The sequence below is a fragment of the Bufo bufo genome, chromosome 2, assembly GCF_905171765.1.
Source record: "Bufo bufo chromosome 2, aBufBuf1.1, whole genome shotgun sequence".
NCBI lineage: Eukaryota > Metazoa > Chordata > Amphibia > Anura > Bufonidae > Bufo > Bufo bufo.
In genome coordinates, this window is record NC_053390.1 from 177,162,732 (window position 1) to 177,180,038 (window position 17,307).

General features: G+C 42.4%; 1 protein-coding gene across 1 annotated transcript in view; it reads left to right on the top strand.

Moving 5' to 3' along the window:
• HSD17B4 (hydroxysteroid 17-beta dehydrogenase 4) overlaps nucleotides 1-17,307 on the top strand; it is a 289,335-nt gene that overhangs the window by 172,421 nt on the left and 99,607 nt on the right. The window contains exon 17 of the mRNA XM_040421676.1: nucleotides 5,034-5,099. Within this exon, the coding sequence (XP_040277610.1) occupies nucleotides 5,034-5,099 (66 nt within the window). The remainder of the gene's footprint in view (nucleotides 1-5,033; nucleotides 5,100-17,307) is intronic.

Genomic DNA, 17,307 nt, shown 5'->3' on the forward strand with positions numbered 1-17,307 from the left:
CCCTATCCTTAATATAAAGTACTTCTAGCAGTTGTCCTCCTGATGAATACCATATACTGGACCTTCATGGATAACATGAGGTTGGGTTCTCATACTGCTAGCGGCTCTCATTAGTTTCTCAAACTTGGTTTGAGAAACGTGCTAATTGCTTTATTAACCAGTATTTATTTGTACTTCCGCTGAAAAATGATATAATGGTACAATAGAAAAAGAAAAGGAACAAACTTTCATTTGCCTGGAATTGAACTGGCTTTTGATGTAAAAGGTATATTCGGAATTGAACCGGATTTGTTACCGGGAAGTTGTGAAAGAAGAAACCTTGTGACTTTTTTTTTTTTTTTTTTTTTTTTTGTAGCAGATTTTTGGCCGATATTCCACAGCAAAAATCTGTAAAAATGTGCAGTCCAATAAATGTGAATGGTGTTTAGAAGTTGTCATTCACATTTATCAGGTTTCTCTATTGCAGATTCCTGTGCATGCTGCAAAACTGACAATCTGCAGCATAGGCTGTATCTAACATGTGGATTTTTCTGCAGATTTGCCTGATTCCAACCCTTCCCCCCCCCCCCCCCACTAGTTTGTGGGTTGATACGATGTGGTACATGAAATGTTTTGTTTTTTGGGTTTTTTTTCCGGCCCATCCTACTGGATGAACAGGGATTTGGTGCTGACAAACACTGAAACTCTTTGGGGGTGAATGATCATGGGACTGATCAATCATCCCCATAGGTCGGTGATTGCAGCATGTTATCCGGGTTGGCTCTTAGTGTTTTAAGTTTTTTTTTTTTTTTTCCCTCTCAAGCATTGCCACTTTTAGAACTGCTTCAAATAGTGGTGCTGGGCTGTCATAAATCAACCAGTGTGCCTGTCTGGTTCAAAACCTAACCTGCAGCTCATGCCTGACAGGAGTTGTCCTCTTATCCTATATTGATAACCTATCCTCAGGACAGTTCATCAGTATCTGATTGGTGGGGGCCCGACTGCCAGCACCCCCACTGATCAGCTGTTTACCTGCTCACCTTCCTCATTGCCATTCACTTAAATGGGCTCCTTCCTATTCACTTGATTAGGGTACACTTATCCCATTGAAGTGAATGGGACTACCTGCTCACCACTGCAGTCAGGAAGGTGAGCAGGTAAACTGAGAGCACGGTGCCTGTACAAGCACTGCATGCTCTTCATACAGCTGATGCCGGCAGTTGGGTCCCACCGATCGGATATTAATTACCTTTCCTGTGGACAACCCCTTCTAAGATCGGTGCAAAAACAGCAAATCCAACAATTAAATATGGACAAAATGACTGGGCACACCTAAGGATACTTAGTTGCTAATGTTTATTAGATAAAAGGACAATAAATGTAGTAGAGTAAATATTCTACAATATAAACTTGCGACAGTAAAATTATGTGGCAACACTTCATATAAAATTCTATATGTTTGTAGTTGACGTGCGCATTTAATCACTATCGTAATGGAATAGCATCTGTGACTAAAAGCTGCACTTCAGATACAAAATGGAAATACGTAAATAAATGAAATTAATCCATAGAAGACGACCTCGTATAAAAGCAACAATGTATATAAGTGAAATATAATATAACATAGACCAATAAAATTTAGATATAAGTGTTGGTCTTGATAAAAATAAGAATAAAAATAAGAACCGCAAATAGAAGGTAAAAATGCAATATTATATATTCTCCTAAGATATGTGGACTAAAAAGTAGAGATTCACTGTCCTGGAAAAATCATGAAGTTCCAGGTAAAGCAGGTGTCAGTTCAATATATCAAAAACGGACCCTGACAGGACAAAAGTGCAGTTTATAGTGAATGGTGTCTTACACCGTAGGTGACTCAGCGGCGTCCCGCTTTCAGTCAGAGAGAGATCCCTTAGAAAGATGGTAAACAAGTTTCGGAACAGTCTTACCGGTTTTTGGAGGTTCCTCACGTGTGGAAGGAGCCTCAGCTGTCTATCGGAACTTTGCTGTTTTCCGCTGTAGTCAGGTAGAACCCCCGATAGATGTTTTGGGTCACCTGTTAGTTATTAGTTTGCTGCACGCGGTCCCGCTTGTAACACGCGGTTGCGATGTCGCAGCTCCCGATGAGCAGTTTCAGACCAGCTTTATAAAGACGGTATAGACTTGTTCCTCAATAGAGTCGGTGTGGTGCACTCACACAAAGTAGAGCTTGGGGGGTCAGACCAGACGCGTTTCGGGGCTAAGGTATCCCCTTCTTCAGTGGCTAGTTGATAGCCACTGAAGAAGGGGATACCTTAGCCCCGAAACGCGTCTGGTCTGACCCCCCAAGCTCTACTTTGTGTGAGTGCACCACACCGACTCTATTGAGGAACAAGTCTATACCGTCTTTATAAAGCTGGTCTGAAACTGCTCATCGGGAGCTGCGACATCGCAACCGCGTGTTACAAGCGGGACCGCGTGCAGCAAACTAATAACTAACAGGTGACCCAAAACATCTATCGGGGGTTCTACCTGACTACAGCGGAAAACAGCAAAGTTCCGATAGACAGCTGAGGCTCCTTCCACACGTGAGGAACCTCCAAAAACCGGTAAGACTGTTCCGAAACTTGTTTACCATCTTTCTAAGGGATCTCTCTCTGACTGAAAGCGGGACGCCGCTGAGTCACCTACGGTGTAAGACACCATTCACTATAAACTGCACTTTTGTCCTGTCAGGGTCCGTTTTTGATATATTGAACTGACACCTGCTTTACCTGGAACTTCATGATTTTTCCAGGACAGTGAATCTCTACTTTTTAGTCCACATATCTTAGGAGAATATATAATATTGCATTTTTACCTTCTATTTGCGGTTCTTATTTTTATTCTTATTTTTATCAAGACCAACACTTATATCTAAATTTTATTGGTCTATGTTATATTATATTTCACTTATATACATTGTTGCTTTTATACGAGGTCGTCTTCTATGGATTAATTTCATTTATTTACGTATTTCCATTTTGTATCTGAAGTGCAGCTTTTAGTCACAGATGCTATTCCATTACGATAGTGATTAAATGCGCACGTCAACTACAAACATATAGAATTTTATATGAAGTGTTGCCACATAATTTTACTGTCGCAAGTTTATATTGTAGAATATTTACTCTACTACATTTATTGTCCTTTTATCTAATAAACATTAGCAACTAAGTATCCTTAGGTGTGCCCAGTCATTTTGTCCATATTCAATTGCCTTTTAACAGCGGGGTGACGCTGTAGGACTGAGAGCACCCTTTTTTGGTGTGTCTACCACCCTGTGCATCCGACTAACATATTTATTTGAAATCCAACAATTAGCTTAACTTATATTCTGATTTAAACTGACCTATTTTGTGAACAAGTGGAGGTTCACTTTAAATTCACATCACGTTTTATGCCTCCACTTAACGTATACGTTAGAAAAAGATACAAAAAAGCAGCACACTACATTCTTGTATCCTGCGGAGTCCAGTAAAGTGCACATGTTTGATTTATTTATGCATTTTATTTATTTATTTTTACAATGGAACTCTATGGTGAATGGATGCCACTGTATGGCGTCAGTCTGAGGCCTTTGTTTAATGTATACATTTTTTGTATACATTAAACAAATGGGATGTGAACCCACCCTAAAACGCCCACCAGTGCTGGAGATGAACACTCTTGCTGACTGTTGTATGCCCCTTCCTATGCCGATGAGGAGCACAGCCTGGTTACTATGACAAGTGGTACGTGCCTTTATGGCAGGGCAGTAAGCGATTTGAAAAGTCTCATTCATTCAGATAAACACGACTCTAGATCTGAACTAGGCCTTAAAGGGAATCGGTCACCAGTTTTATGCTGCCCTATTTGAGAGCATAGTGGAGACTGATCCATACTGAATTTGTTTAAAGGAGTTTTCCTATTGTTTAATGCTGATGACTTGTCCTCAGTATGTGATTGGCAGGGATCCAACTCCTGGCACCCCTACTGATCAACTGTTTGAAGAGGCTGGGGGGCTCCAGTGAGTGTCCCAGCCTCCTTGCACCTTAAAAAGCACAGCACCGTCCATTGGCTTAGCCGCTGGTATTGCAGCTTGGCACCATTCTCCTGAAAACAGCGCCTAGATCATGTGATCAATGATGTCACTGGCCCAGGAAGACGCCGTCTCTTGCATAATTTGTTCGGTGGGTAGCCCAGGATTGAGACCCCCTCTGATCAAATACTGTTGACCGTGTCTTCCTCTAGCAGTGACCCCACTTCTGCGGATACCATCACTTTGGAGAACAGATTTTCCTGCGTGGTGACGGCACAAATAATCTATTGTGGATTTTATTCCAGTAGACAAGTAGTTGACCTACACTGTATATTCTAAATGGCTATACACAGGGGATTTTAACTGACTTGGAGTCAGCAGGGTTTCTCATATTAAGGATGTAAGAAGCTAAGAAAAATGTAAACTTTGCAACAGTTTACACCCTTTAGTACATAGTAATGCTGTGTATGTGTTTATAATTTAGCTTTTTTAGTATAATGCAGGTGATCTGGCATACAAATTCTGTAGGAACATGTTTATTTTTTGTTAACCATTGAGACTTGCATAAACCATATTGGTGAAATTTAGGGCACATCCATTTTCTGGCTCAGTATCGCGGTTATAATCATTTATTTTGCTGCTATATCATATTTTTTTTCAGCCGTCCTGAGTTTCTTGGAAAATGTATTTATTTTCCTGTTTTTCATGTTGTGTATTGCCATCTTCTTGCCTGACCATTAAGAAGAAGGAAAATCTCGCTGGGAGCTAAAATTGCGAGGGAGGCTCTTGCTGTATTTTAATGTTAATGCTGCAGAATTGGAGAGATGTACCGTATGGCAGATGTGCTACTTGCCTTAGATAAGGTTTAACATATTACTTAAGGGAATTGGACCAAAATGAAACACTTTTGCACAGAACTGGGAAGACTTCTGCTTGCAAGTGAGGTTTAACAGCATGTTTTCTCCTTTTATTTGTGTCTCCTGTGAATCTTACATTTTTATTTACTTTGTTTTAGGCCACTGCTAATGCACCCAATCGCCCCCCAGATGTTGTTGCGAGTGATGTCACCACAGTAGATCAGGTACATTTTTATACTGTTTACTGCACCATCTCCAGTCAGTCTAGTGGTAAAATACATTGTCCGTGTCAATTGTTATTATATATTTTTATTTTTACATATTCACTTTTTCATTTTTTTTATGAATTATCCTTTTACACATTTTGAGGTACAAATGAATGACTGTTCTTGACGATAGTCTTCCTATTACAGTTCATCCAGTGTTTTTACTGTACAGTATTTTCAAATGGGTTATTTTTATATTCACTGACTCTTCCTCTTCTGTTCCCTTTTGCCATTTTTTTTATATTTTTCACACACTAACTTTAAAGGGAACCTGTCAATTATTCTGATATGTCTGTTTTGGTAAATACCTTTACCCCTCCTTAAATAACCTTTCTGGGACACCTTTTCTTAAAAATGTATGTTGGGGTAGGACGCTAAAACAAAATAATGAATACTTTTATTAATTTGTCTTGTTAAAATAGGGGTATCTACCCAACACTGCAAAAAAGCAGCAAATAAATCTTCACTAATTTATGGGACCACCCTCATAGCGGCCACATAGATGGCAGTGGAGCCAACTTGGGATAAATAAAGGGTGGATCCCACAAACTGAAACCCACCAACACTTAGGGGGCTACGACACCACAGGATACTATATGCGTGACCTGGGTCAAGGTACTATCTAGGTGGATAACTGGTCCCAGTAAGACACCAGGTATCACTCCTAACAGCGAATGTCAGCTCGCAGACATTCACTGCACTAGCATAGTACAGGTGCAGGACTGTGGCAGGGCAACACCCTTGGCTCCAATTGATGTAGCTGGAGCAACGATTGCCCTAACACTTTCCTTGGTGGTAACTGTGATCCCCCAGTACTCAAGAGGGATAAAAAAAGGAACCGCGCCATATAGTTATAAGAAAAGATGCTCTAGAGTTGTTTAATAGTGAATCCAGTTATTTGCTAAAACATGTACCGGTATGTCAGGAAAGGTGACGGGCCTTCTTTAGGACACAGTTTTATACTGGTTGAGCTTATCTTAGTAGATCTTGATCTTTTGTTTGTGATGCAATGTTTATGCTAATAACCATGTTGGCGCACCGTAAGTTAGTCTCCAACTGAATTTACTTATAGATTGACAAGAGGAATAATAGAAATTGCATAACATAAAGTTCTAAGAAATGCTCCAGGATTATGTCATGGGTAATAGAAGTATCTACTAACAGACATGTCAGGAGTGCTCACACTAGTTGCAAATTACTCTCCTGTTATGGGGGATTGTCCTATAGTGAGGCGGTTGCCTGACTCTGAACTTTCCTTGCCCCTAAACTTAGATTCCTAGTATTTTCCTGAAGCCACCACTAGATGTAGTTCAGTGCATACACATATTTACACCTTCAATATAGCTCCCCTCGGCAGCCAGTTTTATAATTTACTTTATGTAGGGAAGAGGGGATTTTTGGGCATTAGAGGCACTGAGTCAATGGAGGTGCTTGCTGTCCACTGTTTACCGTAGACAGTCATGTGGTCTTCAGCTCTTGGAATCTTTACTGGGACAGCACTCAGGTTTGTCACCGCAGACAACCTTTTTAATACAGCACATGGTAGTAAAGATTGGATGGATGTACTTTAACCAAATGCTCTGGTAGCAGGAACATTTTTTATTTCAACTTTGTCATGTACAAATAAAACCTAAATTACACAGAAATCTGACAGACACCAGGGACATTGTGTGTATAAAGTGCATAGAGGCATTTTCACAGACACCTTCATGCAATTTTGCGTCATAAAAAAGTTAGTGGTTAAAGGGAACCTGTCATCAACTTTATGCTACCTATACTAACTGCAGCATAAAGTAGAGACAGGTGAGTTGATTTCAGTGGTCTGTCATTTAAGTTACAAGTAAGGGTACTTTCACACTAGCGTTATTCTTTTCCGACATTGAGTTCTGTCCTAGGGGCTCAATACCGGAAAAGAACTGATAAATTTTATCCTAATGCATTCTGAATGGAGAGCAATCCGTTCAGGATGTCTTAATTTCAGTCTTTTTGACTTTTCAGGACTGAGATTATGCCGCAGCATGCTGCGGTTTTATCTCCATATAAAATTCCGGAACACTTGCCGGAATGCCAACTCCGTAATTTTTTCCCATTGATATGCATTAATGCCGGATCCGGCCCGAGTGTTCTGGCAAAACAGATCCAGCATCACCGGCAAATAAATGCTGGATCCATTTTTCTGGATGACACCGGAGAGACTGATCCGGCATTTCAATGCATTTGTCATACGGATCAGGGTCCTGATTAGTCTGACAAATGCCATCAGTTTGCATGCATTTTGATGGATCGGGCAGGCAGTTTCAGCGACTAAACTGCCTGCCGGAGTCCTCTGCCGCAAGTGTGAAAGTAGCCTTAGTGATTGCCGAGAACTAACATCACAATCATTGCAGACTGGGCCTGGAAAAGAGTCACGGCCACCTGAGAAGAGTCCTGGTTATTCATGAATTCCTGCTCTCCCGCCCACCTGCTGATGATTGACTTCTACCTAGTTTTCTCCCTTTCTCTCTAGGAGAGAACAGCCAATCATCAGCAGATGGGCGGGAGAGCAGGAGATTGTGAATAACCATGACTTAGGTAGATTTGACTCTTTAATGCCTGTGCTGCAAGGATTATGATGTTGGTTCTCAGCAACCACTTAGTTTTAGCTCATGAGTGACACACCTCTTAAATCAGCATTTCTGTCACTATTTTATGCTGCCCTCAGTGAGGTTGGCATAAAGCTGATGACAGGTTCCCTTTTAAAATCGTGATCCTATCAAAGTTGTATGCACTTTACCTTCTAAAAATAAAAGCTTAACATATGCAATTTTGACTTAAGTGGTATATATATACAAACTTTTTTAAGTCAAAATATTTTTATTGAAGTATATTCATAAAAGGAACAGAAGTACAAAGTACATACGTGTAAATGAATATATAGTACAGCTAGAACTGCTCAACACACGCAGGTGAGCGCAGTTATAGGTGAGCAACAAATCCCTTTTAGAGGGAGCGGAAGCGCAGGTCTGCATAGATGGTAAATATGAGTTTACAGATTGTACAGAAATAATATACAAAAAGAAATCAAACAATAATAAAACATAGGCTCTACAATTCCTCAGAGTGCACCAGAAAGGGGGGGGGGGGGGGGGGGGGAATGAGGACATACATGGATGCAGAATAGTCTTCTGCAATTTTGCTAAGAAGAGCAGGAGATCAGGGGGGGAGCATATATCTAGAAGACTTCCAAATACCCCATGTTTTTTCATATTTCTTTGTGTTACAGGTTGTGGTGTTGGATGCAGAAGCCATGATTTGTTCATATAGACAAGTTTTGTTGACCCTTTGTGTGACCTCAAGTATAGTGGGCGGGTATGGAGATTTCCATTTGGAGGTGATCGCCAATTTGGCTGAGAGGAGGATATGACAAACTATACCTCTAAGTGAGCTAGGTATATCCATGATATCCATCAATAATGCTAAGGAGGGGGGAAGGGGAGCACAGGGTTGACTCTGTGTTTGAGAGTTGGGAGATTAGGGAAAAGACTTCAACCCAGAAAGGCTTTACTATTGGGCAGTCCCATAGGATATGGAATAACGTGCCTTTATTACCACAGTCCCTCCAGCATCTTGGTGATACCGATGGATAAATAGTGTGTAGCCTTTCAGGGGTGAAATACCATCTTAAAGCGGTCTTCACAAATGATTCATATTGTGTTACACATGTTATGTTTTTTGAGACATATTTGAACGCTGCTTTCCATTGCAGAGAAGAGAATTCGGATTTTAAGTCTTTTTCCCACGATATCAACGGTGTGGATTTGTTGAAGTTATCTGTTACTGAGTTGGGAATAAATAGGGCGAAGGGTTTTTGAGATTTGAGTAGGTATTGACCAGATCTCAATTAATTGTCTATTGATGGATGGTAAAGTGGGGTTTTCAGTAAGGAAGTGCCTGATTCTAAGGTATTTGTAGAATTCAGTGTTGGGAACCTTATATTTGCTATGTAGGCATTCGAAGGACTTTAGATTATCATTCTGATAAAGTTGGGGGATTTCTGTCAGGCCATATCTTCATGTACCTACACCCAAGTCGGGGACAAGATGGTCAAGGACCGCTAAAGGAGTTGGATTCATATTGGAAGGAGCCTCTTTGCTAGTGAGGGTATGATATTTTATCCAGCAGTTTAGGGCGTTAGAGGCGAGGAAAGACAGTTTAGGATTAATAAACTTTTCGGATAATGAGGCTATGAGTATATCTTTGAGGTTCCCTCCTATCACTTCTGTGGAGTCAATGTGAGTCCATTGTTTAGAAAAGTCTAATTTCCACCAGCTCTCCAGAGGGCTTATTTGTGACGCTAAGTAATAATCATAGATATTAGGTAGGCTAATGCCTCCTACTTGTTTCCTGGTGTGTAGGATTTTGGATGCAATTCTAGGCTTTTTCCCATGCCATAGGAAGGCGTTCAGTACCTTATTACATTGCGAGAAGTATGCTATAGGGATTTTGATGGGTAGGACCCTGAATAAATAAAGGAATTTTGGTAATGCGAACATTTGAAAGGTCGCCAGTCTGCCAATCCAAGACACCTCAAATTTATCATATTGGTCAAGTTCTTTTTTGATGTTAGATAGCAAGGAGGGGTAATTAGCTAGAAAAAGACCATGGGTTGAGGAGGTAAGGTTAATACCTAGATATTGAATTTGGTTAGGTTGCCAATCTAAAATGAATTTTCCTTGGAGATGCTGGACTGTTTGGGGGGACAAGTTAATGGGTAAGGCTTGGGATTTGGAAGAGTTTAGTTTGTAGTAAGATAGTTGGCCGAAGTGAGTGATAATGTCTAGGGCTGAGGACAGGGAGGATGCAGGGTCTGTAAGCGTGAGTATTATATCATCAGCGTACAAACTCAATTTATGAACGCGGTCTGCTATCTGTACGCCTAGTACTTTCTCCTCCATTCTTAGGGCTTGGGCAAGGGGTTCGATGGATAATATAAACATTAGGGGGGAGAAGGGGCAACCCTGTCTGGTTCCGTTGGAAATGGAAAATGGTTTAGACAGAGATCCATTTACCCAGACTCTGGCAGATGGGTCTTTATATAGGGCTTGGATAGAGGTTAGGATAGGGCCTTCTATCCCCATTTTGGCTAAAACTGCAAAAGAAAAAGACCAACAAATGCGGTCAAACGCTTTTTCAGCGTCGAGCGTAACAAAAAGGGCCGGGATCTTGTTTTTTTGGATATGAGAGAGAAGACTCAGTACCCTTCTAGAGTTTTCTTGTATCTGGCGGCCTTTTACAAAACCAACCTGGTCAGAGTTCACTAGTAGGGGAATGAGGGGGGCCAATCTGGATGACAGGATTCTGGCAAAATTTTTTATATCCGTATTAAGGAGGGAAATGGGGCGGAAGTTTTTAGGATCATCAGTTGGTTTGTTAGGTTTTGGTATGGTCACTATTAACGCTTCGAGCATTTCTTTGGGGAAGGATCCCAGTTCTCTGCCAGATTGAAAGGATAACAACATGTGTCTAGAGAGCTGGTCAAAATAGGCCTTATAGTAGGAGTTTGATAGGCCCTCGGTGCCTGGGGATTTATGTGGGGGGAGTTTTTTAATAATGGCTTTAAGTTCTTCTGTGGTTATGGGGGCATTAAGAGTTTGTAATTGGGCATTAGTCAGTTTTGTTAGGCCTAACTTATCTAAAAAGGCATCTATGAGGTCAGCTGTTGGTGGTGAGACTCGTTCTTGGGGGGCTAAATTATAAAGGGAGGCATAAGTCACCAAAAGCATCTGCTATTCCCATTGGGGATAATATTTTCTTCCCTGAGGTGTGGTCTAGTAGATAGGGAATTTTTGCTTTAGCGGCTCTTTGCTTTAGACGGTTAGCCAACAGACGGCCTGCTTTGTTATCCTGAGAATAAAAGTTGGCCTGCATCCTCTTTAAGCTAAACTCATACTTGTGTAGAAAACATGCAGAGAGTTGGGACCTCAATGATTTAAGACTATCTGAGTGTAGAGGAAACTTGAGATTTATTAATGGTCTCTATTCTTTTTATCTCATTTAGTAACTTGTCTATTTTTTCTTTACGTTCCCTTTGGAGTCTGCTACCTATTCTAATAAAGACACCTCTGATGAATGCCTTGTGGGCGCACCATAGCATAGATGGGTTGCTAACTGAACCATCATTTATGTGAAAGAATTCAGTCAATTCAGATTTAAGCTCCTGAGACAGTACAGGGTGATCTATAACATACGTATTATTTCTCCATGGAGAGTAAGGTTTGGAGAGATGGGATTCCTTCAGGAATAAAGAAATCGGAGCGTGATCTGACCATGTGATCGTGTGTATTGATGACGAGATTGTGTTTGCAATCACTGACCTGCTGGTTAAGAACATGTCGATTCTGGAGTATGATTGGCAAGCCGAGGAGAAGAAAAAGTAGTCTCTTTCAGAGCCATGCTGTATTCTCCAAATATCATATAGGTCTTCCTGCAGGAAAAGAGAATTAATAGCTCCAGGAGTCTCTCTGGAGGGAGTTGTGGTATCTACTCTTGGGTCTAATGCGGAGTTAAAATCACCGCTCCAGATCACATGGCCAGATCTTATCCCACGTACTTTTGCAGCTAAGCGACGAAGAAAGGAAAATTGATGTCTGTTAGGAGCATAGAGAAAAACCAAAGTATAGTCAACATTATTAATAGAACAGACTAAAATTATATATCTGCCATTAGGGTCCAGCACTGAAGATTTCAAAGAAAAGGCCACTGAATGGCTGATAGCCACTAGAACTCCCCTTTGTTTTTTGCAGAAGTGTGACTGATAAATGTGGGGGAACTTAGGGTGGTGGATCCTATGACCATCTGAATGGAGCAGATGGGTTTCTGTGGCACAGAAGATGTCGCACTTCAGCTCACGGACTTCCTTCCACAACATGGACCTTTTAAAAGGGCTATTCAGGCCCTTTACATTTAAAGCTGCAACTTTTAGTACCATGGTGCAGGAGGAAATGGTAGATCTGAACGGCGAATCCTATATATGGTGCACTTGAAGACATGAAACCGATTTAGGTCACTTGAAAAATTGATCCCTATCCCTTGACCCATCTGAATAACATCTAGTAGCATTTGTAGAGGAATTGTAAAAAAGCAAAAAATAAACTTAGGGAATAAACAGAAAAGAAGGAAAAACCTATAACAGTGAAACGACACCTGATTGCTATCAGGCACCATTTTGTGGGCTTGTGAGGCAGTTCTTGCCTAACTGACCGCCCGAGCCCTAAACAGAAACAGGTAACGACTCAACAAGTTAACCTATTACTGATCAGCGATGTGGTCTACGCCTGGTCGGGACCGTCTGCCAGTCCATTGTAATGGGTTCTGGACCTTTTGCTTGAGGAACAGGAGAATCCTTAATGGAAATGTTCCATCCTTCTAGTAATTTTCTTCCTGAGTCCAGGGAAAGCACCGCATGCAGAGTCCCTTGATGCTGGATTAGAACTTTAGTGGGGAAGCCCCAACGATAAGGTATGTTGTGGTCGCGTAAGGCAGCAGTAAAGGGGGCTAAAGCTCTTCTCTGTTGCAGGGTCGAGGCCGACAAATCGGCGAAAATTTTGATCCCCTCATGCGGAGCAGGTAGCGGGCCTTTCTTTCTGGCTGCATTCATCAGTAATTCTTTTACGTGGAAGAAATGGACCCTAGCTAGAATGTCTCTAGGAACAGAGTCAGGAAGATGTTTTGGACGGGCCACTCTGTGTGCTCTGTCTAGCGTAAGATCTTTATCGCTCATATTTATCAGGAGCGACCTCATAAGATCGAGAATGTAGGCCTCTAACTCTTTAGGTGGTATGTCCTCCGGTATACCCCTGAGCTTGATGTTGTTACGGCGGGACCTGTCCTCTAGGTCCACCACCTTGTTTTTGAGTCTCTCGACTTCAGCTGTAAGCTCTTCGTGTGCATCTACAAGCTGGTTATGTGAAACGGCAAAGTCCCCCATTTTTGACTCTACATGAGTAATCCGCTTGTCCGCCTCGGTAATGGAGGCGTGCAGAGGAGACAGCAAGGCCGCTATTTCCGTGTGCATGGAGCGGCTGAAGGCTACTAACATCTCCTTAATCATGCTGCCGGTTGCTAGATCGTCCGTAGTGGGGAAATCTGCTAGTGACGGAGCGCTCTGATCACTCACCTCCGTCGCTCCATGCGTGTCGTCTTGAAGCCGTGGCTTCTGCTTTTGCGGGCTTTGGCAGGGAGAGATATCTGTGCCTGCCCGGGACCCAGGAGGGCTGCTTCGGTCTGGTAAGTGCGTCTCAGGCCGGGCTGGGGGAGGCTCATCCGCTGGAGAGGAGTGGGTTGAGGAGAGTTGAGAGGCTTGCGGGCTCCTCCGTTGTACTGGAGTGGTTGTGGGGGAGTCTTGCTCTGCAGATCTCGAGGAGCGCGTGGAGGCGGGCGAACCCGCGCCATCTTGGTCTTTTATCCTCTCCACGTAGAAGTCCAGTTTCCCTTGCTTCTTAACAGATCTCGACCCTCTAACCATCATGGGTATAAGGGGGGATGTCGCTGTAAGAGTTTTGGGCGATTAAGATATGTGTTAGCTTGCTGTAGCTTTGCAGTCGCTTGATAGGGCTCGGGAGCTCAAAGCTCAAGCGGCCATCTCTCTCGGCTAGCAAACCACGCCCCATATATACAAACTTTGTACATCTTCATAAAATCTCCAGAACTGGAGAGACCAAAATCAGTTTTTAAGCTGGAAATTGTAAGAGTAAGAACACAGAGAACAAATAGAATACAGAGATTACTCCTTGACAAGTACAACCGCAAAACTTCAGCACATCCCCACTTTCCCAATTCTTCTCAACACTGGCTGAGATCTCAGAACTATGAGCCAGGTCTTGTTTTAAAGCTGATAGTCCAATCTGTAAAGCAAAACCAGGATTGTGGCTATAGCTACCATACAACTAGAGATGCAGCCTTTAAAAGTGAGAGCTGCAGCTCTGACTCATTGTGGTCTTGTTTTAAAGCTTAGATTGTCAGCTTTAAAATAACATTTCTAGCTACTAAGCATCCTGAGATGTAACCGGGATGTATGAGATGTATTTGTTAGGACTCATGCACACTAACATATTTTCTGTGTCCGTTCCGTTTTTTGCGGACCGTATGCGGAACCATTCACTTCAATTGGTCCGCCAAAAAAGGCAGTTACTGTGTTCTATGAAGAGCTGTTCCGTATGGAATGCATGCGGATGTCGTCCGTATTTTTTGCGGATCCGTTTTTTTTTTGCAGACCGTAAAATACGTACGGTGTTGTGCAGGTGGTCAAAATGAGTTGTCCCAAATTGGTAAATTCTTACCAAACACACTGAAAAAACATTATTTTTCTTTTCATTTGTTAAACATGCGGTGACATTACAATTTACATTTGTGGATTACATTTGAGTCTTTCTGCATCTCCGCATTGCAAATTACAATTTGGCAGTTAAAAAAAAAAAAAAACAGGTACTGGTATGTAGGGTGAAATTAGATCAGAATTCAGTGAGGGGAGTTCTTGTGCATTGTAACTCTGTAACTGATGTTATGATTGAAACCTTTTCAAAGTGTTACTAAAGGACATTTGACTTGAGATGTTATGCATGAGGCGCTTTTATTAAATATCTCATGTTTCATGAAGAAAAGTCACAAATCCAATTTCAGTAGTTAAATACTTTAACATCCACAGATAAGTTCTGTATGACAGCTCAGAGGTGTTGTGATTAATGACCATGGTAAAATATAACCGGAATAGTCGTCTTATACTCTAGGTTTTCTACCTGCAAACCTTTTACCTCAGACATAAAATTGATAGGTTTTCTTAAATTTCCTATCATCTGGTCCTTTACTACATTTTTATTTTTTGCCTACAAGCAGCCGCTTTCCCTGGAGAGCAGCCACTACTAACTTATGGCTCATCCATCAGAAGAAGGCCTTCCTAGTTTCTTGTCAGGTACATATTTATGCCATATCACAGTTTCTGATTCCTCTTATAAGGGGGGAAAAGAAATTCCTCAGGACAGCGCAGTATGGTGAAGACACATGTCTGTCCATAAAGTGCAGGATTTCGTTGCAAACCGTTTTATATGGCGAAGATCCCCTTTGAAAAGTATTATAAATGAATCTTATTGCATGGTGTTCAAAACTCTTTTTGCTCCCCTAGGGCATGTTCATGTGGATTCATATTCGTGGGTAGAAAATCTGCAGCTGTTTGCAGTGGCAGTTATCAGATTCATCAGATATACAGTATACAAAAGAAAACATGTACAGAGAGCAGCACATTGACTCGGTGGTTAGCACTGGTGCCTTGCGTCGCTGGGGTCCTAGGTTTGAATCTGACCAAGGACAACATCTGCATGGAGTTTGGATATTCTCCCTGTGTTTGCATGAGTTTCCTCCGGGTACTACGGGTTCCTCCTGCACTCCAAAGACATACTAATAGGGAGCCTAGAATGTGAGGCGCATTGGAGACCACAAGTGGTGGTGGGGTCTATAAACCTCTGCGCAATAATTGAGCGCTATATAAGTGAGTAAAATAATAGAGTAAGGCTACTTTCACACTTGCGTTGTTCTTTTCCGGCATAGAGTTCTGTCACAGGGGCTCTATACCGGAAAAGAACTGATCAGGTATGTCCCCATGCATTCTGAATGGAGAGTAATCCGTTCAGTTTGCATCAGGATGTCTTCAGTTCAGTCGTTTTGACTGATCAGGCAAAAGAGAAAACCGCAACATGCTACGGTTTTATCTCCGGCTAAAAAAATTGAAGACTTGCCTGAATGCCGGATCAGGCATTTTTTCCCATAGGAATGTATTAGTGCCGGATCCGGCACTCAGAATACCGGAATGCCGGATCCGTCCTTCCGGTATGCGCATGCGCAGACTGAAAAAAAGGTGAAAAAATAAATGCCGGCTCCGTTTTTGCCGGATGACACCGGAAAGACGGATCCGGCATTTCAATGCATTTTTTTCGACTGATCAGGATCCTGATCAGTCTTACTAATGCCATCAGTTAGCATACATTTTACCTGATCCGGCAGGCAGTTCTGGCGACGGAACTGCTTGCCGGATCTCTCTGCCGCAAGTGTGAAAGTAGCCTAAGGCTACTTTCACACTTGCGGCAGGAGGGATCCGACAGGCTGTTCACCATGTCGGATCCGTCCTGCGGCTATTTCGCCGTGCCACCGGACAGCCGCTCCGTCCCCATTGACTATAATGGGGATGGGGGCGGAGCTCCGGCGTAGCACGGCGAAAGCCGCCGGACTAAAAAGCCTGACATGCAGTAATTTTAGTCCGGTGGCCCTTCGCCGTGCTGCGCCGGAGCTCCGCCCCTGTCCCCATTATAGTCAATGGAAACGGAGCGGCGGCACGGCGAAATAGCCGCAGGACGGATCTGACATGGTGAACAGCCTGTCGGATCCGTCCTGCCGCAAGTGTGAAAGTAGCCTAAAGCAACAGTCACCAGCCATGAACAAATGATCGAACTTCCTATCGACCAGTTTCCAACATGGCACCTGGCTGACTCTATATGTTACATAGAGAGGTGGTGGTAGAGAGGCACATTTTGCCCTGATGTCCTCAATAGAGCTGAGGTTTGTTTTATGTGGTGTGTGTTTTTTTTTTTTTTTTTTTTACATAGCTAGATGTTCTCTAGCCTCCTAGCCCTTCCTAAAGGTCTTCAGTGTGCAGACTGAAGGAACTAAACCAGGTACCATTAACCAACTACATTACAATGAACCAAAGGCAAAAAAAACACTAAAATACCTGGTTATACAGTGGCATAGGGTGAATCATGGAAAATCTGCAGCAAGATCCACGTGTATCTCATGTAGACCATGACTTGGATCTTCTGTGGCAAAATATTGTGCATCCAGTGTGGACATGCTCTAGTATGGTTTCTACACTGTTACCGTAAAGAAACATTTAGATCAGGGTTTCTCAACTCTGGTCCTCGGGACCCACCCACCAGTCATGTTTTCAGGATTTCCTTAGTATTGAGCAGGTGATATAATTAGTGTCCATGAATCGGCACTTACCACAGGTATTCATTCTGTGGGATATTCTCAAATCCTGACCGGTAGGTGGGTCCCGAGGACCGGAGTTGAGAAACCCCGATTTAGATAAAGTTAGATTGGACACCATATTGTCAGGGGTGCACCTAGCTTTTATGCTGCC